General features: G+C 41.4%; 1 protein-coding gene across 2 annotated transcripts in view; it reads right to left on the bottom strand.

Annotated features, from left to right (window-relative positions):
* The window catches only part of DPY19L4 (dpy-19 like 4), a 72150-nt gene extending 48182 nt beyond the window's left edge, over positions 1-23968 (bottom strand). The window contains exons 1-6 of one of the 2 annotated variants that reach the window (XM_031014119.3): positions 23820-23968; positions 17424-17534; positions 9016-9140; positions 5338-5428; positions 4256-4377; positions 4000-4145 (exon numbers count right to left, since the gene is read on the bottom strand). In XM_031014119.3, coding sequence (XP_030869979.1) covers positions 4000-4145; positions 4256-4377; positions 5338-5428; positions 9016-9140; positions 17424-17534; positions 23820-23835 — 611 coding nt within the window. In that variant the 5' untranslated portion in view covers positions 23836-23968. Of the gene's footprint in view, positions 1-3999; positions 4146-4255; positions 4378-5337; positions 5429-9015; positions 9141-17423; positions 17538-23819 lie in introns of those variants that run through there. The other variant, XM_055349409.2, reaches the window with a different exon arrangement.
* Between the last annotated feature and the right edge of the window lie 2534 nt (positions 23969-26502).

Raw genomic sequence — 26502 nt, 5'->3', positions numbered from 1 at the left:
CCTCAGCCTCCCTAAGTGTTGGGATTACAGGCGTGAGTCACCGCACGCAGCCAAGAAAGCAATCCTTTTAGAAAGCCTATATTTTAAATAATACAATAATCATTTGTATTAAATACAACTTCATTCATTCATTTATTTTTGAGACAGGGTCTCTCTCTGTCACCCAGGCTGGAGTGTAGTGGCACAGTCAATAGCTCACTGCAGCCTCAGGCTTAAGTGATCCTCCTGCCTCAGCTTCCTGAGTAGCTGGGATTGCAGGCACACACCACCAAGCCTGGCTTTTTTTTTTTTTTTTTTTTTTTTTTTTTTAAGTAGAGATGATGAGGTCTCACTATGTTGCCCAGACCGGTCTCAAACTCCAGGTCTCAAGTGATCCTCCTACCTGGGCCTCCCAAAGTGCTAGAATTATAGGTGTGAGCCACTACACCTGACCCCACTTCACTTTAAAATACAAGAATTGGCCAGGCACAGTGGCTCACGCCTGTAATCCCAGCACTTTGGGAGGCCGAGGCGGGTGGGTCACTTGAGGTCAGGAGTTCAAGAACAGCCTGGGCCAACATGGCAAAACTCCCACCTCTACTAAAAATACAAAAATTAGCTAGGTGTGGTGGTGGGCACCTGTAATCCCAGCTACTCGGGAGGCTGAGGCAGGAGAATCACTTGAATGCAGGAGGCAGAGGTTGCAGTGAGCCGAGATTGTGCCATTACACTCCAGCCTGGGCGACAAGAGCAAGACTACATCTCAAAAAATAAATAAATAAATAAAATAAAATAAAAGACTTTTGGTGGGGCATGGTGGCTCATGCCTGTAATCTCAGCACTTTGGGAAGCCAAGGCAGGCGGGTCAACTGAGGTCAGGAGTTTGAGACCACCCTGGGCAACATCGTGAAACCACAACTCTACCAAAAAATATAAAAATCAGCCAGGCATTGGCCGGGCGCGGTGGCTCACACCTGTAATCCCAGCACTTTGGGAGGCTGAGGTGGGTGGATCACTTGAGGTCAGTTCAAGACCAGCCTGGCCAATATGGTGAAACCCCATCTCTACTAAAAATACAAAAAAAATTAGCTGGGCATTGTGGCATGTGCCTGTAATCCCAGCTACTCGGGAGGCTGAGGCAAGAAAATTGCTTGAACCTGGGAGGTGGAGGTTGCAGTGAGCCAAGATCGCGCCACTGCACTCCAGCCTGGGCAACAGAGAAAGACTCCATCTCAAAAAAAAAAAAAAATAGCCAGGCATGGTGGCATGTGCCTGTAGTCCCAGCTACTGGGGAGGCTGAGGTGGGAGAATCACTTGCATCTATGAGCCAGAGGTTACAGTGAGCCAAGATTGTGCCATTGCACTCCAGCCTAAGCAACAGAGTAAGACTCTGTCTCAAAAAGAAAGTAAAAAAAATAAATAAGTAAAATAGAAGACTTTCTTTTTTTTTGAGACGGAGTCTCGCTCTGTCGCCCAGGCTGGAGTGCAGTGGCGAGATCTCAGCTCGCTGCAAGCTCCGCCTCCTGGGTTCACGCCATTCTCCTGCCTCAGCCTCCGGAGTAGCTGGAACTACAGGCGCCCGCCACCACACTTGGCTAATTTTTTGTATTTTTAGTAGAGATGGGGTTTCACCGTGTTAGCCAGGATGGTCTCGATCTCCTGACTTCATGATCCACCTGCCTCAGCCTCCCAAAGTGCTGGGATTACAGGCGTGAGCCACCGCACCCGGCCATAAAATATAAGACTTTCTAAACCTAGTCTATGAGTATTATTATAACTTTCTGTCTTTCTAAAAATAAATCCTAATAGAATTTTAGAAAAGTACACAGCAACTCAAAATGTCCTCTAACAGGCACTTTCTGACATAACAAAAAATCATCTTGTCCTCCTAGTTGCCAGACTGGATTTTCTAATTCCATTCTATACTAAAAGGAACCAAAGCTCCAATGAGAAATGGCTATTTACAAATCTTCTGCAGCAAAAGTGCAAACCTACTCACCTTGTTGAGCCAGAAAACAAGAAAGCTTTCAAAGATTAACAAAGTTGTGTCAAAAGAACTCAGGAGCCGGCCTGAAAGGTACTCCTATTAACCAAGGTTGTGACAATTTGAGCAACAGAAGAACATTGATCAAAATGTTCTGAATCAATGAAATCAATTAAAATGAATCACTGAATCAATAAAAATCTATAAGTACAGAAAGATGCTTAGAAGAGAACACCAGAATCAAAGGTTTTTGTCACTATCTGAGAAAGCTATTAAATTAATCTCTTATTTAGAAATTGGTAAATTGAAATTAAGCATTTGTCTTCACTTTCTAATAGTGACTTGAAGGTAACCAAAAAGCCCTGGTTAATGAGGAAAAATTCTACTTTTGAAGAATGAAGAATGTAGCTAATGAAAATAGAAAAATATAATTTTACAAACCCTAATAAAATTACTACTTTAAGGCAAAGGTTATAAACTGGTGTTACAACTGTTAGGTAAATGCTTAATGGTAAAAAGGACATTCATTTGGTGCTAAAAAAACACCACACAGATTATTCTCCAGTTATTAGAGAAAAACATAACTATTCAATGGAGAGATCAGACTGCCATTCCCCCAAACCAGTAGTCAATCTCAGCTTCACTAGGGGTTGATCAATTAACTATAATTTCTATTGTCATGGAACATGAAAAATATATAATCTACCATATATTTCAACCAGAACTGTTTATTTTGAACCCATCAAGCCTTTACACATAACTTTCAGATTACAGAAACACAGGAGATAAAGGTAAAAGCTAAATGACACCACAGGATGCAACAAGACTTAGTCTCTTAAACATAAAAAGGGGGACTATGTTAGATTTACAGAGTATTAAGGAACATAACAACCAGATGCACTATGGAGTCCTGGATTAAATCCTGATTTGGATAAATCAACTATATAGAGTATTTTAGGGTCAACCAGGGAAACTGTAATAAGGTCTGGGTATTAGATAAGATAAAAAGTTATTGAAATGGAAAGGCAGTGACAGTTGAATAGAGAAAGCAGCATAAAAAAAACAGTATTGCAGCCGGGCGCAGTGGCTCACACCTGTAATCCCAACACTTTGGGAGGCCGAGGCGGGTGGATCACGAGGTCAGGAGATTGAGACCATCCTGACCAAGATGGTGAAACCCTGTCTCTACTAAAAATACAAAAAAATTAGCCGGGTGTGGTGGCAGGCGCCTGTAGTCCCAGCTACTCCCAAGCCTGAGGCAGGAGAATGGTGTGAACCTGGGAGGTGGAGCTTGCAGTGAGCCGAGATCGCACCACTGCACTCCAGCCTAGGCGACAGGGCAAGACTCCGTCTCAAAAAAACAAAAACCAAAACCAAAAACAAAACAAAACCAAAACAGTATTGCAAATAGACCTGATTTTGGTAAAAAATACGTATACAAATACATAGATGCATACACACACACATTTACCTAGAAGACCCAAAATTCAGATTCTAAGGATTAGGATGAATAAAAAAAGAAAAAGATCTAAAAGAATATGCTGGTATATTATGTCTCAATTTTTGCATATAGTGGCATAAAACAACACAAATTTATTATCTCACAAAGGCCAGCAGAGTATGGCTGGATGCTCTGCTCAGTATCCCTAAGCTAAAATCAAGGCATCGGCCAGGGCTACAGTTTTCATCAGGGGCTTGTAGTCCTCTTACAATCTCATTGGTTACTAGCAGAATTCATTTCCTCCTTGCTTCATGCCTGCAGTGGTGCAGAAAATCCTCTGATCTCTCTTTCTACACAGGCTAGAGAAAGCACTTTGGTTTTAAGGGCTCACGTGATTAGACCAGGCCCACAGGGTAATCTTTCCAATCTGTCTAATGTGCTATACAAAGTATCATAATCATGGGAATGGCATTTCATCATATTCATAGGTTCTGAGGATTACAGTGAGGACTGTTGGGGAGGGGAGGCATTTTCAGAACTCTGACTACTACAGCCACAAAAAGTTTTTAAAAATCAATTAAAACAGCTTTCTTACCTGTTAATAATGAACCACGCAACAGTAAGCATTCCTGCTAGCCATGTTCCACTCATAAGCCAACTTGTAACAAATAAAGCAGTAACATATATTCCTTGCAATCCAAAAACAATGCCAATATAGAAATACACTGGCTCAATAATCTCCTATGTGGAAAAAACAGAAAGAGAACAAGACAATAGGATGGCATTAAATAGTCTAAGGATTCATGAATACATGAGAAAATAAATATTAGGGTCCAACGAAAAATACATACATTGCTACCAGTGGCTTGATATAAAACACTAGCAATAAGTTCCGGATATAGAGACATTTGCTGCACTGCATTTATAGTCTTCAGAGATACAGTTTTGTTATTGTGTGTCAGTTCATAAACACCTAAAGACAGAAAGATTTTTCTCCAGATTATTTATTCTGCTTCACAGTAATTAAATAAACATGTCATTCATTAGTCCTTAAATATTTAATATTGTTATCAAGAAAGATCCCAAATAGAATACTCCATGCTGCATTTTCCATTTTTTAAAAATTTAGCACAATAAAGAGAAATATCTATATCCTGAGACAAATCCCCACATTGAAAGGTCCCAATATAGCAGAACAGAAGTTATCAGAGGCTGGGAAGAGTAGAGGGGAGGGGAGGATAGGGAGAGACTGGTTAATGGATACAAAATTACAGCTAGATAGGAAAAATAACTTCTAGTATTCTGTAGTACTATAGAATGAATATGGTTAACAACAATTTAGTGTATATTTTCAAAAAGCTGAGAGTTGATTTTGGATATTCATAACACAAGGAAGTGATATATGTCCAATGTGATGGATATACTAACTACCCTGATTTGATCATTATACATTGTGTATAATATCAAAATATCACTCCCCATAAATATGCACAATTACTACATGTAAAGTAAAAATAAAAGGAGGAGGAAAGGTTCTAAAATAGAAAAACAAAGTTTTATTTAAGAAAAATATTGATATTACAGCCAGGCGCAGTGGTTCACACCTGTAATCCCAGCACTTTGGGAGGCTGAGGTGGGCAGATCATGAGGCCAAGAGTTCGAGACCAGCCTGGCCAACATGGTGAAACCCCGTCTCTACTAAGTATACAAAAATTAGCCAGGCATGGTGGTGCATGCCTTTAATCCCAGCTACTAGGGAGGCTGAGGCAGGAGAATTGCCTGAACCGGGAGGCGGAGGTTACAGTGAGCCAAGATCGCACCACTGCACTCCAGCCTGGGTGACAGAGCAAGACTTCGTCTCGGAAAAAAAAAAAAAGAAAAGAAAAGAAAAAGGAAAATATTGTTATTAAAAATATAACTGTGATTATCATACCTCTTTCAAATGAAGGTGCCTTTAACATATCTTTATAATAGGAGTAATAAATGGCACTGTCACCCTGAAACGTGATTTCCCGTTCAAGCTCCTAAAAGAAAATGAAATCATTATTTAAAATTTAATTTTTTTTTTTTTTTTTTGAGACACAGTCTCGCTCTGTCGCCCAGGCTGGAGTGCAGTGGCGCGATCTCGGCTCACTGCAAGCTCCGCCTCATGGGTTCATGCCATTTCTCCTGCCTCAGCCTCCCGAGTAGCTGGGACTACAGGCGCCCGCCACCATGCCCGGCTATTTTTTTGTATTTTTAGTAGAGATGGGGTTTCACCGTGTTAGTCAGGATGGTTTCGGTCTCCTGACCTCATGATCCGCCCACCTCAGCCTCCCAAAGTGCTGGGATTACAGGCATAAGCCACCACGCCCAGACCTAAAATTTAATTTTTTTGTTTTTAAGAGACAGAGTCTCTCTCTGTTACCCAGGCTGGTGTGCAGAGGCACAATCATGGCTCACTGAAACCTCAAATGATCCTCCTACCTCAGCTACCCAGTAGCTAGGACTACAGGCACATGGCCAGCGTTTTTGTTTTGTTTTGTTTTATTTTTTTGTAAAGAAGGGGGTCTCACAATGTTGCCCAGGCTGGATTATTTGAAGTTTTTGTTTTGTTTTGTTTTGTTTGAAACAGAGTCTTGCTCTGTTGCCCAGGCTAGAGTGCAGTGGCGCGATCTCTGCTCACTGCAACCTCCGCCTCTTGGGTTCACGCCATTCACCTGCCTCAGCCTCCCAAGTAGCTGGGACTACAGGCGCCCGCCACCACGCCCGGCTAATTTTTTGTGTTTTTAGTAGAGACGGGGTTTCACCGTGTTAGCCAGGATGGTCTCAATCTGCTGACCTCGTGATCCGCCCGCCTCGGCCTCCCAAAGTGTTGGGATTACAGGCCTTGAGTCACCACCTGGCCCTTACTTGGTTTTAAATTTCAGCCTCTGGCCCAGCGTGTTGGCTCAAGCCTGTAACCCCAGCACTTTCGGAGGCCAAAGCGGGAGGATCACTTGAGGTAAGGAGTTTGAGACCAGCCTGGCCAACATGGTGAAACCCTGTCTCTACTAAAAATAGAAAAATTAGGCCTGGTGGTGTGTGTCTGTAATCCCAGCTACTCGGGAGGTGGGAGAATCGCTTGAACCCAGGCGGCAGAGGTTGCAGTGAGGTGAGATCACACCACTGCACTGCAGCCTTGGGACACGGAGTGAGATTCTGTCTCAAAAAATAATAACAATAAAATAAAATAAATTTCAGCCTCAATCTTCTGTCTCCCTCCTCACCTTCCAAATTAACATATTAATAATATTTATCCTTTTATTCAAAGACATGTTTGAATTTTCTTTAATTACTAGTGGCCCCATTAATGAGGAACTTAACTTTTTAGTAATCTGGCAATAATTTTAATGAAACATTAAGGTTTAAAATGAATTGTAAATCACAAGTCATCACTTGTTATATATAATATATATCCGGAAAATCTAGAAGGAAAAACCACAAGACATGCCCTAAGAATAGCAAGAATAGTGAGACAGGCAATAACAAATGATATCTGAAGTGTTAGAAGTCCATAATAAAAAGTTTAAGGAGAAAGTCATATTTTCTATTACTGTTCCACATCTCTATGTATGCAGAACAGCAAGTCTTTAATTAGTACTTTGCAAGAGCAGCAGATACTTAATCAGTGCTCTTCACATGAACTTCCAGAGGTATAGCAAATCTTAAAATTCCTACAATCAGGCTAATAGAACAAAGAAAATAATAGTAAAAATCACATTAGGAGGCTTTGTGCTTTTTAGACTGAATCAAAATTTTATGAATCTATAATCTTTTAAAATCAAATGAATTATTTTATGCATAATATGTATCAATTAATACAAAAATAAAAATATTAGAGCACTTTTCACAAAGTTTGATCAATAGAACTTCCTAAAATGTTAACGGATGTTACCAAAAAAGAATTCTGTAGTTAAATAAGTTTTGAGAAAGACTAAACAAAATCAAACAGCTTTATTGTAAGACTTTTCAGAGTTTCAGTATATCTTATATATTGTGACTCTCCAAGAGGAAGTCTTTTCAGATCTATTTTTCCCCATCTTGAGTTTGCTATGGTCTGAATACATGTGTCCTCCTAAAATACATATGGTGAAACCTAATACCCAATGAGAAGATATTTGGAAGTGGGATATTTGGGAGGTGATTAGGTCATGAGGGCAGTTCCCTCATGAATGGGATTAATGTCCTTATAAAAGACATGCTTCCACCACGGGAGGATGCAGCAAGATGATCCCTGCTATAAACCAGGAAGCAAGCCCTCACCAGACACCAACTCTGCCCATGCCTTGATCTAGGACTTTTCAGCCTCCAGAACTGTGAGAAATAAATTTCTGTTGTTTACAAGCCATTCTGTTGTTTATAAGCTTATGGTACTTTGTTATAGCAGCCTGAATGAACTAAGAGCTTACCGACCTAAATAAATTACTTTAAAATTTTTTTTTATGAATGCAAATACTTGTTTCTAAGATTTCAAAGATGTAAACTCTCAATCAGTGCTTCTCAAATCTACTGGGTATATGAAACACCTGGAGACCTTATTAAACTGTAGATTCGGATTTTAAAGTGGGGTCTGAAAGTCTATGATTCTGAAAAAGCTCCCAGATTCTGCCAATGCTCCTGACCCATACACAAAGCTTTGTAAAACAAAGTTCTTAATGAAGGCCTTCTAGTTTTCAAAGCTTTGGTTATTCTCAGTTCTGCCTATATAACATAATCACCTGAAAATATTTATCAACATACTGATCGCAGCCTGTCCCACTGCCCCTACCTAAGAATCTGAGAGGGAGGTTATCTTTGAAAGCTCCCTAGATGATTCTATCATACATCCATTGTTGAGAACTGCAGTTAATCTGCATAACATTTTCAGGGAAATAATATATGCTACAGTAATAGCTAAATCAAGACAGATATAGTTAGTAATTACTCAGTTAAATGTCTTGATGGTGTTAATTAAACCAATTGCTTTAAAATACTCGGTCAGCTTGACTAAAAAATAAGAAAAACAAAAAACCCAGTTTGGGCTCAAAAATTTAAAAACTCTACAAAGCCAAGAGGACTTTGCAAACAAACTTATTCAAAAGTCAAACTATGAAATTATGAATACAACTATAGTGACTGAAGAATCTGTGGAAATATACATGATTGAAAACCAAACACTAAACACAGTAATATGAGGCAAAATCTTAATACTATGTGATGCCTGTTAATCCCTTTCAACACCCTCAAAAACATTCTAATCATGTGATCTAACAATTAAAATATTTTAATACTAAAACTTCCACAGATTGTTTCTGAAATGTGAACTATCTATCAAAACTATGAAAAGGCTGACTAAACTCCATAACATTTCACTGTCATCAAAAGTCCCTGATAAGTTCATTGCAGAAAGGGGAGCACCCTCATAGTTTTATTCTATGAAATACACTATTAGTATTTTAAGGTTGATACTGTAACTATATTCTCAAAACAGCTTCTGGAGCATTTTGTTCCTAATAGCCATAAATAAGACAGCACTTGTCATACTTATCATACATATATTCTGGTTCCCTGGGAAAATAACTTTCATATGCTCAAAATTCTTTCTTCTTACCTGCCTGTTGGAAAACCAGAATTTCCGTTCATGGTATGCTGATAAGTAGAGAGCATACATCATACCACTAGTAACCGCTGCAAGACAGCCAATGAAAATCTTTGCAAAGCGTTGAAATAATACATCTGAAAAAGTATATTAAAAGTAATCAAAAGGTAATATGTACCCTTGATATGATGTGATTAAAAATGGCATTCTACCTCTATGGTCTTTGTCCCCAAAACCCACAACTCGAGTCTAATTGTGAGAAAAGCATCAGATAAATTCCAACAGAGGGGCATCCTATAAATATATCTCTCAAACTGTCAAGGTCATCAAAAACAAGAGCTTGAGAAAGTATCAAAGCCAAGAGGAGCTTAACAGACATAATAACCAAGTGTCATGTGGTATTGTGGATGGGATACTGGGACAGAAAAAAAGACATTAGGGGCTGGGCATGGTGGCACTTTGGGAGGCCAAGGCAGGCAGATCACTTGAGGTCAGGAGTTTGAGACCAGCCTGGCCAACATGGTGAAACTAAAATACAAAAATTAGCTGGGTGTGGTGGTGCACACTTGTAATCCCAGCTACTCGGGAGGCTGAGGCACAAGAATCATTGAATCAGGGAGGTGGAGGTTGCAGTAAGCCGAGATCATGCCACTGCGCTCCAGCCTGGGGGACAGAGCAAGATTCCGTCTCAAAAAAAAAAAAAGACATTAGGTAAAACCTAAGGAAATCTGAATATCTGAATAACATATGATCTTAAGTTAATAATAATGTATCAATATTGCTTCATTAATTGTAACAAACGTACCATACTAATGTAAAATCTTAATAATAAGGGAAACTCCATATGTGGGAGAGTGTAATACAGGAACTCCATCTGCTCAATTCTTCTGCAAATCTAAAATTGTTTTAAAAATTAAAGTATAGGCCAGGCGCGGTAGCTCACGTCTGCAATCCCGCCACTTTGGGAGGCCGAGGCGGGTGGATCACCTGAAGTCAGGAGTTTGAGACCAGCCTGGCCAACCTGGTGAAACCCTGTCTGTACTAAAAATACAAAAATTAGCTGGGTGTGGTGGCGGGTGCCTGTAATCCCAGCTACTCGGGAGGCTGAGGCAGGAGAATCACTTGAACCTGGGAGGCAGAGGTTGCAGTGAGCAGAGAGCGTGCCACTGCACTCCAGCCTGGGCAACAGAGCAAGACTCTGTCTCAAAAAAATAATAAAATACAAAAATAAGATAAGATAAAATTTAAAGTCTATATTCTGCAAGAGGAAAAAGTTCTAAGATCTGTGTCACAACATAAATATACTTAACACAATAGAACGCTACACTTAAAAATGGTTAAGATGGGCCTGGCGCGGTGGCTCATACCTGTAATCCCAGCACTTTGGCAGGCCAAGGTGGGAGGATCACAAGGTCAGGAGATCGAGACCATCCTGGCTAACACGGTGAAACCCCGTCTCTACTAAAAAATACAAAAAATTAGCCGGGCGTGGTGGCAGGCGCCTGTAGTCCCAGCTACTCGGGAGGCTGACGCAGGAGAATGGTGTGAACCCAGAGGCAGAGCTTGCAGTGAGCAGAGATCATGCCACTGCGCTCCAGCCTGGGCGACAGAGCGAGACTCCGTCTCAAAAAAAAAAAAAAAAAAAAAGCGAGACTCCGTCTCAAAAAAAAAAAAAAAAAAAAAAAAGGTTAAGATGAAGCTAAGTGTGGTGGCTCAGGTCTGTAACCCCAACACTTCCGGAGGCAGGCAGATTGCTTGAGCTCATGAGTTCGAAACCAGACTGGGTAACATGGTGAAACCATGTCTCTACAAAAAATACAAAAAATTAGCCCATGTGGTGGTGGCGGGTGCCTGTAATCCCAGCTACTTGGGAGGCTGAAGCAGGAGAATCGCTTTAGCCCAGGAGGCAGAGGTTGTAGTGAACCAAGATGGCAACACTGCATTCCAGCCTAGGTGACACAGCCAGATCTTGTCTCAAAAAAAAAAAAAAAAAAGAAAAAGAAAAAAGAAAAGGGTAAGATGGTACAAAAATTAGTCTATGAATATTAAAAAGTAATCCAAAGGAATGTATGACCCAATATCTAAAAAAGGTACAGGTTCATTCAGACATTTTTTTTTCCTTTCAGGATTTTTTATTCATTGAAGAATAACTCACTATAAACCTAAAGCCATGTAAAACGTACAACTCAATAAGTTTTGATTATCATGTTTTAAAAGATCACATACAACTATTATATATGGACACAAACTATTTCTTTTTTAAATTTTATTTTATTTTTGTAGAGACAGGATTCTTGCTATGTTGCCCAGGCTGGTCTTGAATCCCTGGTCTCAACAGATCCTTCCACTTTGGCTTCCTAAAGTGCTGAATTACAGACATGAGCCACTGCCTCCAGCCTGTACCTGCTTCTTAATGAAATAACATAAGACACATTTGGATTTTGTATACAAAAGATGATTCAGTCTTGCTACAGCCACTGAGTATAATAAGCATAATAAAAAAAATAAGGGACTAAAGGCCTAAAACCCAGTGTTCTGTTACCAAATGACTGACAGTAAAAATCAACTTGTTGATTTTTTTTTAGCTAAACTAAAATTTTAGTTATTTTTATAACATTATTTAATACATAATAGTTTGCATAGCATGTTGCAGTTGTGCTGTTATGCAAACTAGTATAGAGTAACTAATTAAATATCAATAAATAATCATATTCTAAATGTTTGCAAAACACTCTGCAGGCCGGGCACAGTGGCTCACGCCTGTAATCCCAGCACTTTGGGAGGCCAAGGCAGGCGGATCACGAGGTCAGGAGATTGAGACCATCCTGGCTAACACAGCGAAACCCCGTCTCTACTAAAAATACAAAAACAAAATTAGCCAGGTGTGGTGGCGGGCGCCTGTAGTCTCAGCTACTCGGGAGGCTGAGGCGGGAGAATGGCATGAACCCGGGAGGCAGAGTTTGCAGGGAGCGGAGCTTGCAGGGAGCTGAGATCGCATCACTGCACTCCAGCCTGGGCAACAGAGCGAGACTCCGTCTCAAAACAAACAAACAAACAAACAAACAAACAAAAACACTCTGCAATAAATCCAATATTAGCATCAATATGATACAAGTGTTTCAAAATTTCTGTTTTGCCAGTGTGGTGGCTCACGCCTGTAATCCCAGCTCTTTGGGAGACTGAGGTGGGCAGATCACCCGAGGTCAGGAGTTTGAGACCAACCATGGCCAACATAGTGAAACCCCATCTCTACTAAATATACAAAACTGGCTGGGTGTGGTGGCGCATCCCTGTAATCCCAGCTACTGGGAGGTTGAGGCAGAAGAATTGCTTGAACCCGGGAGGTGGAGGTTGCAGTGAGCTGAGATCACACCAGTGCACTCCAGCCTGGGCCACAAGAGCGAAACTCCATCTCAAAATAAAATAAAATTTCTGTTTCCAGTAGCATGTGTAAAGCATCTGGCATGGTTCCTGACATACGGTAAGAGCTCAGCAAATATTTGCTATTACTATTATGCTACACAAGCATACCTGAAAAAATATATGAAATCATTAAAGCAATGTTGAGACAATATGAACTATAAAAACTAGTAAGAAAAGTAATCTAGGGTGGCAGTTTGGCAAAAGCACTTAGAAATTTCTAAATGGATTTCTTGGGTTTGTTTGTTTTTTTCATTAAGGCTTAGACAATGACAAATTAATCCTACTTATCAGGAACTATTATAAAAAGTATATTCAACCAATTTCTATATATAAATGCCTAACCTTAATACTAATTTTTTTTTTTTTTTGAGACAGAGTTGGCCGGGAGTGGTGGCTCACGCCTGTAATCCCAGCACTTTGGGAGGCCGAGGCTGGTGGATCACCTGAGGTCGGGAGTTTGAGACCAGCCTGGCCAACATGGAGAAACCCCGTCTCTACTAAAAATACAAAATTAGCAGGGTGTGGTGGTGCATGCCTGTAATCCCAGCTACTTGGGAGGCTGAGGCAGGAGAATCCCTTGAACTTGGGGGGGCGGAGGCTGCGGTGAGCCGAGATCACACCACTGCACTCCAGCCTGGGCAACAAGAGCGAAACTCCGTCTCAGGAAAAAAAAAAAAAAAAAAAAAAAAAAGAGAGACAGAGCTTCGCTCTTGTTGCCCAGGCTGGAGTGCAACGGCGTGATCTTGACTCACTGCAACCTCCGCCTCCTGGGTTCAAGTGATTCTCCTGCCTCAGCCTCCCGAGTAGCTGGGATTACAGGCATGCGCCACCACGCCTGGCTAATTTTGTATTTTGAGTACAGATGGAGTTTATCCATGTTGGTCAGGCTGGTCTCGAACTCCCGACCTCAGGTGATCCCCCCGACCTCGGCCTCCCAAAGTGCTGAGATTACAGGCATGAGCCACCACGCCCAGCATTACTAAATATTTTACTTTTGTAAGGAGTCAAAGATGGAGTAGACATCAAGCTTTCAGTGTTTGGTATAAGTACATGTATTTTAGAGAAAATAAGGAGCTCTGGTTCCTAGTCTCAACCTCTTAAAATACAACCATTTTAGTTTGAAAATTGAAAAGTAAAGGATCTGACTTTAAGTTGTTAGTCACAAACCAGCCTAATCAGATAACTTCCATGTGCACCAGTCCCTTCATTTGTAAAATGGTGATCAGGCACACAAAACTAAAAACAGATTATAAAATGTCACTATCAGAATATAGAACACAGTTAAGTAATATTTAATGCACATAAAAAAGCCAATGATATGTTGACAAAAAAATGCAGGATTCAATTTCACAAAAAGTGAAAAAAAAAAAACTATAAGTACATAGAAAAAAGCCACACTTATGCCAAAATTTTAAGAGTATTTATATCTACTGTAATTATGGATGCAGTTTTGTTTTTTTTTTCTCTACTTTCCACATTTTCTACCCTGAAAATATATTTTTGTAGTTGGGGAGGAAATACTGTTTTGTAGTCGATATTTCTAGACTATTTAATTTTCTTTCTTACGTTGTATTCTTCAAATTTTTTAACTTTTTTTTTGTTTGTTTTTTGAGACAGAGTCTTGCTGCATCGTCCAGGCTGGAGTGCAGTGGCGCGATCCTGGCTCACTGCAAACACCACTTCTCAGGTTTAAGCAATCCTCCTACCTCAGCCTCCCAAGTAGCTGGGACTACAGGCATGAACCACCACATTCTCAGCTAATTTTTTTTTTTTAAATTTTTTTGTGGAGATGAGGTCTCACTGTATTGCCTAGGCTTAAATTTTTTTTTTTTTTTTTTTTTTGAGATGGAGTCTCCTCTGTTGCCCAGGCTGGAGTGCAGTGGCACATTCTCGGCTCACTGCAATCTCCACCTCCTGAATTCAAGCAATTCCTGTGTCTCAGCCTCCCAAGTAGCTGGGACTACAGGTGCGCACCACCACACTTGGCTGATTTTTTTTTTCTTCTAATTTTTTGTAGAGATGAGGTCTCACTATATTGCCTAAGTTTAAATTTGTGTGTGTGTGTGTGTTTTAAGATGGAGTCTCGCTCTGTCACCCAGGCTGGAATGCAGTGGCACAATCTCGGCTCATTGCGACCTCCACTTCCCAGGTTCAAGTGATTCTCCTGTCTCAGCCTCCCAAGTAGGTGGGACTACAGGCGCATGCCACCATGCCCAGCTAATTTTTTGTATTTTTTTAGTAGAGATGGGATTTCACCATGTTAGCCAGGATGGTCTCGATCTCCTGACCTCATGATCCACCTGCCTCAGCCTCCCAAAGTGCTGGTATTACAGGCTTGAGCCACCGTGCCTGGCCTCCCATTTCTTGATTTTAACTTTTATTGATTGAAAAAGACAAACAGCTTTTTCTTTTTTTTTTCTTTAAATAAAGACAGGGTCTCACTATGTTGTCCAGGATGGTCCTGAACTCCTAACCTCAAGCAATCCTCTGCCTCAGCTTCCCAAAGTGCTGGGATTACTGGCGTGAGCCACCATGCGTGGTTAATAAACTGTTCTCACTTCAACATTACAAGTCCCAGAATTTTGGGATTCTCTATTTTCTTCTTTATACCCACTTACAAATAGTCCAATTCTATTCTAAACCCAGATCTCTTTCCTGTAGTCAAATGCAGATGTTAATAACAAAGGCACTCTAGTAACATTCTGTTTTGCAATCTCATTATCTAAAATGATAGAAAAAAATAGTATTGTCAACTATTCACAGGAAACAGTATTATCAAATGTTTTGTCACGACATAATATAGATCTTCATTTTTCCAGCTCCCAAATATAGTTTTCTTGCGGCCAGCCCCTCAACTAGATTTGTAGATTACCCACAGCTTTTATCTTGAGCAAATGTATATATAGGCCTCAACTTTTAGGCAGAGGAAGCAATCTGAGAAAGCTGTTTAGCCCTTAAGGATGACACATTCTCCAAACCCATCTTTAGATATGGTTATAGAGGAAAATGGAAGAGAAAAGATCTCCAGAGTGTAAAATCAAGGACCATGGAGAACAATGAACTGGAAAACAATTCCCCAGGAACACAACTGGGGCATAAACACAACAGATTCCTTATCCCAGAGCAAGGGGATATCCTGTCCCTGTCCAACAGTGTATACTGAGAGTGGGGGGATGTGCAGAAAAGAGTCAACACAGCAGGTCTGAGACCGCTTTCCTGAGAAAGGCCTGCTTGCAGGCGGATCACCTGAGGTCAGGAGTTGACCAGCCTGGCCAACATGGTGAAACCCCGTTTCTACTAAAAATACAAAAATTAACCAAGTGTGGTGGCACATGCCTATAATCCCAGCTACTCGGGAGGCTGAAGCACAAGAATTGCTTGAACCCAGAAGATGGAGGTTGCAGTAAAGCAGAGACCGCACCATGGCATTCCTGCCTGGGTGACAGGGTGAGACTCTGTCTCAAGAAAAAAAAAAAAAAAAGAAAAAGGAAAAAAAGAAAGCCCTGCTTGCAAGGTAGGCTCTCTTGGCTGGCATCTAGGAACTTCAATTTCAGGAGAGTTCCCACCATTCTCTAACTGATAACAGTGCCTATCGTCTTTGTACAAACAATGTAGTTTATGCTTTCTTTCTGGGAGTCAAGAATTTTGGGACATGGTAGGCAGAGGATACCTACATGACCAACCCCCAGTAAAAACCCTGAGCACTGAGTCACTAATGAGCTTCCCTGGTAGATAAAACTTTACAAATGTCACAATTTGATGCTGAAGGAATCAGGCCCATCCTGTGTGACTCTGTTGGAGTGGAAATTTGGAAGCCTATGCCTGGTTTCTTGCAGATTTCACCAAAATAGGCCTTTTCCCTTTGCTGATTTTGTTTTATATTATTTGCTATAATAAATCATAGCTGTAGGCTGGGCACAGTGGCTTATGCCTATAATCTCAGCACTTTGAGAGGCTGTGGCAGGTGGAACACTTGAGTTCAGGAGTTCAAGACCAGACTGGCCAACATGGTGAAACCCCGTCTCTACCAAAAATACAAAAATTAGCCAGGCGTGGTGGCGTGTGCCTATAGTTCCAGCTACTGAGGAGGCTGAGGCAGGATAATAGCTTGAACCCAGAAGGTGGAGGTTGCAGTGAGCTGAGATCGTGCCACTGCACTCCAGCCTGGGTGACAGAGCGAGACTCTGTCTCAAAAGTCAATCAATCAATCAATCAATCATAGCTGTAAATACAACTTCATTCTGAAACTTGTGAGTCCTTCCAGCTAATAACCAAACATGCGGGTGGTCTTGGGAACCCCTGACATAAAACAGATAACCTGTCTTTTTAGTTCATAGATCTCTGGATTAGAATGAGTCATAGCTGGCCCTGATGTAGATAAGCCTTTGGGTTCAAGATTAAGGATGTGACTAGATAAGACAGAGTTTTAGGGTGTGGGAAAAAGTAAGTGTATTTTGTCTGAGGGAGGGAAATAAATCACAAGGACAGGGTGTGGTAAACTATATTATTATTCACAACTATTTTCTCCTTCCCTGTAAAAATCTTATACATCCCTGCCCACTACCATGTGACCTGGAACACTTCCCTGTAATCAAAGTATACTTCACATCCCATCGTCTGAATTGATTATATGACTTGCTTTGGCCAATAAAAGGTGCGTACAAGTGACAGTGTGCCAGGTCAGCAGAAACTTTAAGAGGCATTGCATGATTCTGCCTCCTCTTTTCCTACATCACAAGAAAAATCTTTCCCAAATACGGACTATTCCTTCGCAACACATAAAACTACAACAGCCAAACTGCAGCCACAACATGTAATATTAATTAGAAATAAATGTTTGTCATAAGCCAGTGAGATTTGGGGGTTGTTCAAAACCTAGTGAAAGCTGAGCATATACTTAATCTCAAAATATGTATATTTAAAATATTGATATAAAATATACTTTCTAGCGTAAACTATTTTTGTAGTAGCACAAATTCCAAGTCTATCTAACTTACGTTTTGGAGCTCTTTCAGGAATTGGAATGTCACTGATTTTCTCTTCTTTGGCAGATTCCTTATTTTCTGAAGACTTTGGCTTTTTTCTTTGGCGCAGCTCTACAGGTGGTCCTTAAAATATTTAAGACATTATTGCAATGTGTGTATAAAATTGTTTTAATCTGTATCCTGAGCCAATTAACCTTTATTATTCTAAAGCAAAAGTACCACTAAGACCTATTAGTATCAAAGATAACCTTTTCATAATTATTTTGGCATCCCTGCAAAATTATCTTTTGTCCAAAAAAAGACAATTTAAGTTCCACTCCCCAATCTGTGTTTTGACAATCCTAATAGTAAACCAATGTGCTCTTCTCCCAAGATGATGGAATTTTCAAAATATCCCAAAATAAGTAAGCTCTTTTCCAAACTGGGGTTCAAGGTGTTATTCACCTCATAATTCTAGTTACCTTAAAGTATCAAATGCATAATTTATGGTTTAACTGTTCTTTAAAAATCAAAACCTAGCCGGGCGCTGTGGCTCACGCCTGTAATCCCAGCACTTTGGGAGGCCGAGGTGGGCAGATCACGAGGTCAGGAGATCGAGACCATCCTAACATGGTGAAACCCTGTCTCTACTAAAAAAAAAAAATACAAAAAAATTAGCCTGGCATGGTGGCGGGCGCCTGTAGTCCCAGCTACTTGGGAGGCTGAGGTAGGAGAATGGCGTGAACCCGGAAGGCGGAGCTTGCAGTGAGCCGAGATCGTGCCAGGGCACTCCAGCCTGGGTGACACAGCAAGACTCTATCTCAAAAAAAAAATCAAAACATAATACATTCATCATAAACTACACTTCTGTTTTTAAATAACCCTAAAAGTTCTGCAGAATTTCAGTGCTGTGTTATCATTAGCATTGCACAATCTTATAGATTTAGGTATTAGAAAATACGCTGAACCTACAAAGATACCGATATATGAGAAGGTCTCAAAATAATTTCCCAGGATTAGACTATCTTCCTCTTCTAGCTCCAGTTTTAGAAAATGTGATGCAGAAGTTACCTCCAAACGAGTAAACTAAACTCCAAGTTAAACAGGAATGTACTATATACAATTTATACTTTTCCTCCCTAGAATTAATCATCTTGTGGGATAGATTACGATACTATAAGTACAGAGTGTTCCTGCCAAGTTATAAAGTGATACAATAATTTATCTTTCTCATGGAAGTGGAAGACAGTTTTCTTCCTTTCTCTTAGTAATAACTTCAGGCTATGAAATGTGAAAATAAACATAGAAGTCAAAGAAGGAGAAATGAATCAGTTGCTGCTGATCAGATGGATGTTCTCTAGCTTTACTGTGGAAAATGAATAAAATAAATGTATCTTAAAATAGCTTCATAGCAAACTTGTATGTTCACTAAAATATCTTTAAACACTGGCATAGTGATAAAAAAAAGCTGTACATTTAGTGGATTCAGACTGATGAATCTAATGTTTACCCATTTCTATACTACCATTTATTCTGTAGTCATGTTAAGTAGTGAAATCAATGAAAATATTTTAAAATGACATTATTAGGCCGGGTATGGTGGCTCACGCCTGTAATCCCAGCACTTTGGGAGGCCAAGGTGGGTGGATCACCTGAAGTCAGGAGATCGAGAACAGCCTGGACAATATGGCGAAACCCTGTCTCTACTAAAAATACAAAAATCAGCCGGGTGTGGTGCTGCACTCCTGTAATCCCAGCTACTCAGGAGGCTGAGGCAGGAGAATCACTTGAACCCAGTAGGTGGAGTTGCAGTGACCCGAGATTGCGCTACTGCACTCTAGCCTGGTGACAGAGGGAGACTCCGTCTCAAAAACAAAACGAAACAAAACAAAAAAACAAAAAATGTCATTATTAGAAAAACATACCCCAGACTTTGAGTATTTCTGTATATAAATCTAGGTCAATTAGTAAATATTACTATATTCCTTCCTCATTATGCCTCTTTAATATTCCCCTGCTCTAGGTTAAAGTAAAAGTTAGAAGCAGTCAACAAGAACGCATATTTATGCAAAATCAAATAAAGTCTTCAAAAGCAAATTATTGTTTTTAATTTTATTTTAAAAGAATACAAGGGGAAGATATAACTACAAGAACTTTCCTTTGCAGGTACACCTGCATGATTAATCACGTAATAGCATTGGACTTTAAAACATTTAATTGGATAATTTCAGAAGTCAAATTAACAAATCTATTGAGATGGTCAACAAATATACTATATGTGACCAGTGGGCTAGGTAGGTGGGTCTTTTCCATTAGAGTCTAAAAATACACACTTAGTGATAAATTGGGAGGGGAATAGTCACATAAAATGTGTTCTTACAAAAAATTATCATTTTCCTTTTTAAAAATGTTCTTTATCAAATAAATCGCTTTACAGGACTTTAATTAAACATGTTCTCTTTGTGTCCATAAATGATTTTTGTTTATAAAAGTACAACTTACACAAAAATTTTGCATAGATTTTCAAGTAATTTATGAAGTATACAAATCTCAACAATCATCTCTCAAGAACTTATATTAGCAATGATCAAGGACCATACAAATATGTAATCTATAAAAGATCTATAATATTATATTTTCCTGATTCTAAGATGCCATACGTTTGAAGACACTACTTAATAGGTTTTTCAAGGGGAAAAAAAAACACATTGTCATACTGAATGCGTGCACTGATTTTAAGACATATCAATTTTAGTGGCATTAAACTGTAAGAGCCAAAAGTACAACTCGATAAATACAGTATTCATTTTAGCTCATCTCTTCAACCTTATCCCTAAAGCTAACTTTTCATATAATTTCATAATGGAAAAACAAAGTCACACATCTCTAGGTGGAAAAAAGCAAAGGCCAAAGCAATGGACAAATGAGATTATCAGTTCTGACAGGAAAGCTCTGCGATGTAATTCAGGTTTCCTTTTCACTATCTTTTTTTTTTTTTTTGAGACGGAGTTTCACTCTTTTTGCCCAGGCTGCAGTGCAGTGGTGCCATCCCAGCTCACTACAACCTCCGCCTCCCGGGTTCAAGCAATTCTCCTATCTCAGCCTCCCGAGTAGCTGGGATTACAGGCATCCGCCACTACGCCCAGCTAATTTTTTGTATTTTTAGTAGAGACAGGGGTTTCATCATGTTGGCCAGGCTGGCCTCAAACTCCTGACCTCGTGATTCACCCGCCTCGGCCTCCCAAAGTGCTGGGATTACAGGCGTGAGCCACCACACCCGGCCACTCCTTTTCACTATCTGATATTTTTAGCATTGTAAAGAAAAACTCAAACTAAATGAAGATGATTACACATCCACAAAAGTAACCTGCTATTTCAGACTTCAGTCCAGTCATCTTCATATGAAATAGTAGGGCTACAAACAGACTTTCAAATGTCCATCCAGGCTAGACACAGCAGTTTCCAAGTGAAATGTTAATACTGCTCTACTCAAGGTTGTCACTTCTTTCTTTGCTCTAACATTGCTTTCAGAAAGCATAAATATAAACACCCTGGCCCTCTATTGCATCAAGGAAGACATTTTTTTAAAGACCAGATTCCCAGAGTATTTACTTGGACAATGAAGAGGATCCAAGTGAATGTGAATGGTAAGCAAGATGGGACACGGAGAACACCTGGATACAAGTAAAATACACAGACTATTTAGTCTAATTTTAACACAGCGAACAAAAGATAATACGGATTCTGGGGGAAAAAAAGTATAGAGTGACAAATAAACATAAAACACTCAGAATGCCTGGCACATAGACAGACAGGTTTGCTATATGTATTATTATTACTAGCATTATAATAAATGAAAATTTACTCATTCATTGTTGACTATTATATCCTTGCATCTAATAGGGTATGAATACAAATATTTATGGAATTAAAAATGTGTTGAATAAAGCAATATTTTAATAAATTACAACCCATTAATTGTCCCATATAAGATGTATTTAACTGCTTTTGAATTATATGTAATTCTACAACCAAAAATCATTTATCATTTTATTTATTTTATTTTTGAGAGGGAGTCTCACTCTGTCACCCAGGCTGGAGTGCAGTGCAGCGATCTCGTCTCACTGCAACCTCAGCCTCCCGGGTAGCTGGACTATAGGCATGCGCCACCATGCCGGGCTAACTTTTGTATTTTTTAGTAGAGACAGGGTTTCACCATATTGGCCAGGCTGGTCTCGAACTCCTGACCTCGTGATCCGCCCACCTTGGCCTCCCAAAGTGTTAGGATTACAGGCGTGAGCCACCGTGCCCGGCCTTAATTTTATTTTTTTTTAGGTGGAGTCTCGCTCTGTCATCCAGGCTGGAGTGCAACGGTGCAATCTTGGCCCACTGCAACATCCGCCTCCCGGGTTCAAGTGATTCTCCTGCCTCAGCCTCCTGAGTAGCTGGGACTACAGACACTTGCCACTCCACCCGGCTAATTTTTGTATTTTTAGTAGAAATGGGGTTTCACTGTGTTAGCCAGGCTGGTCTCGAACTTCTGACTTCAAGTGATCCACTTGCCTTGGCCTCCCAAAGTGCTGGGACTACAGGCATGAGCCACCATGCCCCGCCCATTTATCATTTTATATCACAAAAGTAAAATTTACAAAACGGTACAATCTTTTAATATTGGCTCCACAGATCTATTTAAGTACAACCATAGTCTAAAATAATTTTTCATTTTGCATGATGTATTAAAGACTTTCAGTATTGTAGTACTGATTTTTTAATGCAGTCTTAACTTTTTTAATGCTTTAAGCATGAATATACTCATAGGAACCTACAAGCTAGTATATCAACCTACCCCCATAAATTTGCAATTAGAAAAGAAAAATACATCAAGAAATATTTCAAATGATAATATACTGTAACCACAGACAGAACAAAGGAAACAAATGGAATTACATTCTTTCTCACCAACGACAAATAGCTTTGTTTTTGAAGCTGTTTTTAGTTAGAATGTCTTAAATTCAGACCAGCTTTAACACTCTGAAAACTCAATGGAAACAAATATGAACCAAGCCTGCATAGGGACAGGTCAGCAAGTCACACATCAGTAAACGCTTCTTATGCTTAATTTTTAAAAATTGCTTTCCGCTGAATCCTTTAAACTCCTTCCTTGCACTCTTGATTCAGAAAGGCTTGAGTCGGCTGGACCCGTGGCTCACGCCTGTAATCCCAGCACTCTGGGAGGCCGAGGTGGGCGGATCACCTGAGGTCAGAAGTTCAAGACCAGCCTGATTAACATGGAGAAACCCCGTCTCTACTCAAAATATAAAATTAACCGGGCGTGATGGCGCATGCCTGTAATCCCAGCTACTAGGGAGGCTGAGGCAGGAGAATCGCTTGAATCCAGGAAGCGGAGGTTGCGGTGAACCGAGATCGCGCCTTTGCACTCTAGACTGGGCAACAAGAGCGAAACTCCATTTCAAAAAAAAAAAAAGGGGGGGGGGGGCTTGAGTCTAAATTAGATCAATTTACTATCACATCCACAGCTCCACTCATAAGGTAAAAAGTTGTGTTTTCCACCAGAATGCAAAAATCTAATTGCTTCTCACTTCCTGAAACTAGTAGGGGTTATCATGAAGTTACTATGCCATGAGTATTCCTTGTATTGTTTATCACTAACCGATAAGTTTCATCTAACTTCCCATTTTTGTCTCATACTTATCATTTTCTATAAATAAAATACTGCTGAATGAATTACTTATCTGAGCATTGATCCTGAAGGCGGCATGGAAACCTTTCTCCAGCTCACCCACTTTGACCCTCAAAGGCCTCCTGGCCTCATCATCTCCCAAAACTATAATACTTAGATGGCTCTGCTCTTTACCATTTTCCTCTAAACCTAAGTGTACTTGGCTTTCTTCAGTTTCTGCGTGTTCGCCCATTCCCAATTAATCTTGCCATGTTTATCCCAAATCCCTGCCTCTTTATCCCCGTGGTGAATGTCCCCTAGCCCCCTGTGCCTCTGGGTTTGTCAATATCCACAGCCCTTTAAAAATCGCATTCCAAATATGCACTCAGTACCTAAACCTGCATCTTCGAAACCAAACTGCGCCTCCCACTTCACCAAGAATCTGCTCAGGGCCCTCCCTCCCTCCCAACCACTCCCCGCAGAGCTTTCTCTTTTGCTACGGATTCCCAACTTTCAGCTCCACCTTTGCTTCCCAGTTGCCGACAAAACTTCGGGCCATTTGCTCCGCTCTCCTGAATTTCTCCTCAGCCCTCTCCTGGGCGCCGCGCTCCTTCCCGCCCTCCCCGCGCGGCCGCGGCCGCCACCGCGGCCGCGGCCACCAGCAGCTCCAACCCAGACCTCCAGCGCCCCCGCCCCTCCTTCCCGAGACCACTGGCAGCCGTTGGCGCGCTGGACCCCGCGGCAGTCACCTTCTTCCTCCGCCATCGTTTCTGCAGAGGCTAGGACGCCCTGCGGCTCCCGCGCGGCCCGGACTCTCCCTCCCTCCGCGTTGCCGAACCCCTCGGCCACCGGGGGCCCGCTCCTGGCCGCCGCGCCCCCACTTCCTGACCCACCCCCCTCCGGTGTCGCCGCCAACCGCGTCCCCGCAGGCGGCCCGGGAACCAGAGTGTTGGGAGAGGGGAGCGGCCGGAGCGTTTCGCTGGGGCGCCGGGGCCTGCGCGGGCAGGAAGGAGACTCCACGCCCGGGGTGCCGCCCACAGCAGCAGCTCCTGGCCGCCGCCTCCCCTGGAAAGCGAGACTGGTGGGTCTCGCTGCAGCCCCGCCCCTCGTCCTACTCTACCCAAAAAGTGAGGGCATGCTTTCCGCCACTTTTGTGACTCCGCGACTTAGCGAGTCAGAGACGATCATCAGCGACACCTCCCAGGTCCAGCCTCCATTCCCGCCCCATTTTACATGGAGGAAACTCAGATCTAATGTGGTGGAAATCACAAAGCCGGTCAGAGGCAGAAGTGGAACCTGGTGCTCCAGAACTGCCATCGCTGCCTGCGTTCTCGCTGGGATTTCAGAGTGCAGCAGCAAAACGTTCTCAGTTGGCGCTTTGGTTTCGTAGGCCACTTGACCATTACAAGAAAGAAGCTTGTGATTGGAACTTGTTTTAAATCACCAAAACTGGTTTAGAAAATATGTTGCATTTCATGATATTCTGGGCGGGGGGGGGGGGGCGGGGGCGGGGGCGGGGAGAGATAATACAATGGTCTGGGGTAGAGCAGTGTGCAATTAGATATTACACAGCAATAGGGAATAATTTTAATTTGTTAAACTGTGTTTAACTTGCATTATATCTAGCATTCTTCAACAAACACCGGGATCTTTTCCCCAACAGTACTCAGAAGTAAATTTAGTAAATGAAATATACCCATTTTAGATCGGGAGAAACAGGCACGAGAATTCACTGAAGTCATGGGGTAATTATGGACACCCCATTATTAGCAAGCAGCAAGATTCTCCTAATAGCACCTTTAAGTTAGGATATTTGGGGAGAAGCTATCATTTTTCAGTGATGTGCAGAAACGGTTCCAGGAACTTTTGTTTGTTTGTTTGTTTGAGACAGAGTCTCGCTCTGTCGCCCAGGCTGGAATGCAATGACTCGATCTAGGTTCACTGCAACCTCCGCCTCCCAGGTTAAAGCGATTTTCGTGCCTCGGCCTTCCCAGTAGCTGGGACTGCAGGCGCAAGCCACCACTTAATTTTCATATTTTTAGTAGAGATGGGATTTCACCATGTTGGTTGGCCAGGCTAGTCTCCAACTCCTGGCCTCAAGTGATCCGCCCACCTTGGCCCCCCAGAGTGCTGGGTTTACAGGTGCGCACCACCACGCCCGGATAATTTTTTGTATTTTTAGTAGAGAAGTGGAGGGGTGTGGTTTCACCATGTTGCCCAGGCTGGTCTTGAAATCCTGACCTCAAGTGATCCACCGGCCTCAGCCCCACAAAGTGCTGGGATTACAGGCATGAGCTACCACGCGGGGCCTCCAGGAACTCTTTTTATGTCTGGTTCCCTGCAAAGATGTTTTTTTGCCTTAAAACAACATTTTACCAGGAGTTAGAAACAGTGGACCAGAAAAGGCCTGGTGCCAGAGCCAAGAGAGCACAGAATATAAGGACCCTGAAAACCACAGGATATGGTAGGGTCCCTGGACTTGAGCAACAGTACCTGAGTATCCTGCTTATCAGATCAGCTGACTGAAAGAGCTGCACCTCTTGGAAAACATATAGTGGCTATTGAGGTCTGCTGTTTTCTAAGTCTAGAGTCTTAATATCCTATTGTTCCTTCACGGTCACCTCAAGTTGACTAATGGACTAAATTTTAAGTTTGCCTGACCTCTACAATAACAGGGGAAAGAAAAATGATAGAAAAAAAAATAGCTTCTTAAAATAACAAATGGAAATATAAGATAAGATAGAGATAATTATGCCCTAGTAGAAACATTCTTCTCTTGAACCCTAAAAACCCACATTAGGGCTGGGCACGGTGGCTCATGCCTGTAATCCCAACACTTTGGGAGGCTGAGGCAGGTGGATCACCTGAGGTCAGGAGTTCGAGAACAGCCTGACCAACATGGAGAAACCCCATCTCTGCTAAAAATACAAAATTAGCCGGGCGTGGTGGCGCATGCCTGTAATCCCAGCTACTCGGGAGGCTGAGGCAGGAGAATCGCTTGAACCTGGGAGGTGGAGTTTGCGGTGAGCCAAGATCATGCCATTGCATTCCAGCCTGGGCAACAAGAGCGAAACTCCATCACACAAAACAAACAAACAAAAAACACATAAGGATAATGAGAGTGGAGCATCTTATTCTCAAACCAGTGTAATCTTACTGTGAGAAAAATAGGCTGTTTTTATTAAAAATCTATATTTCATTCAAGAAGAATAGAACCTGAACTACTCAGGATGTTGCCTTGCAGCAGGCATTACAGCTGAGTTTTCAGTAGGCCATTTCCTAATTCCTAAGGCCAGCTGTTTCCAGATAGCTAGTGGACACATGGTCGTAAGATGATTTCAGACGATACTCTGATTGTTTTATCACTGCAAAACCATGGGCTGCTAGTTTCTTATGCAAGATGTGAAGGAGCATTTCATTACATTTTGCCTC

Source organism: Gorilla gorilla, chromosome 7, assembly GCF_029281585.2.
Source record: "Gorilla gorilla gorilla isolate KB3781 chromosome 7, NHGRI_mGorGor1-v2.1_pri, whole genome shotgun sequence".
Lineage (NCBI taxonomy): Eukaryota > Metazoa > Chordata > Mammalia > Primates > Hominidae > Gorilla > Gorilla gorilla.
The sequence above is the reverse complement of the archived record's forward strand: the minus strand, read 5'-3'. Positions and strand labels throughout refer to the sequence as shown.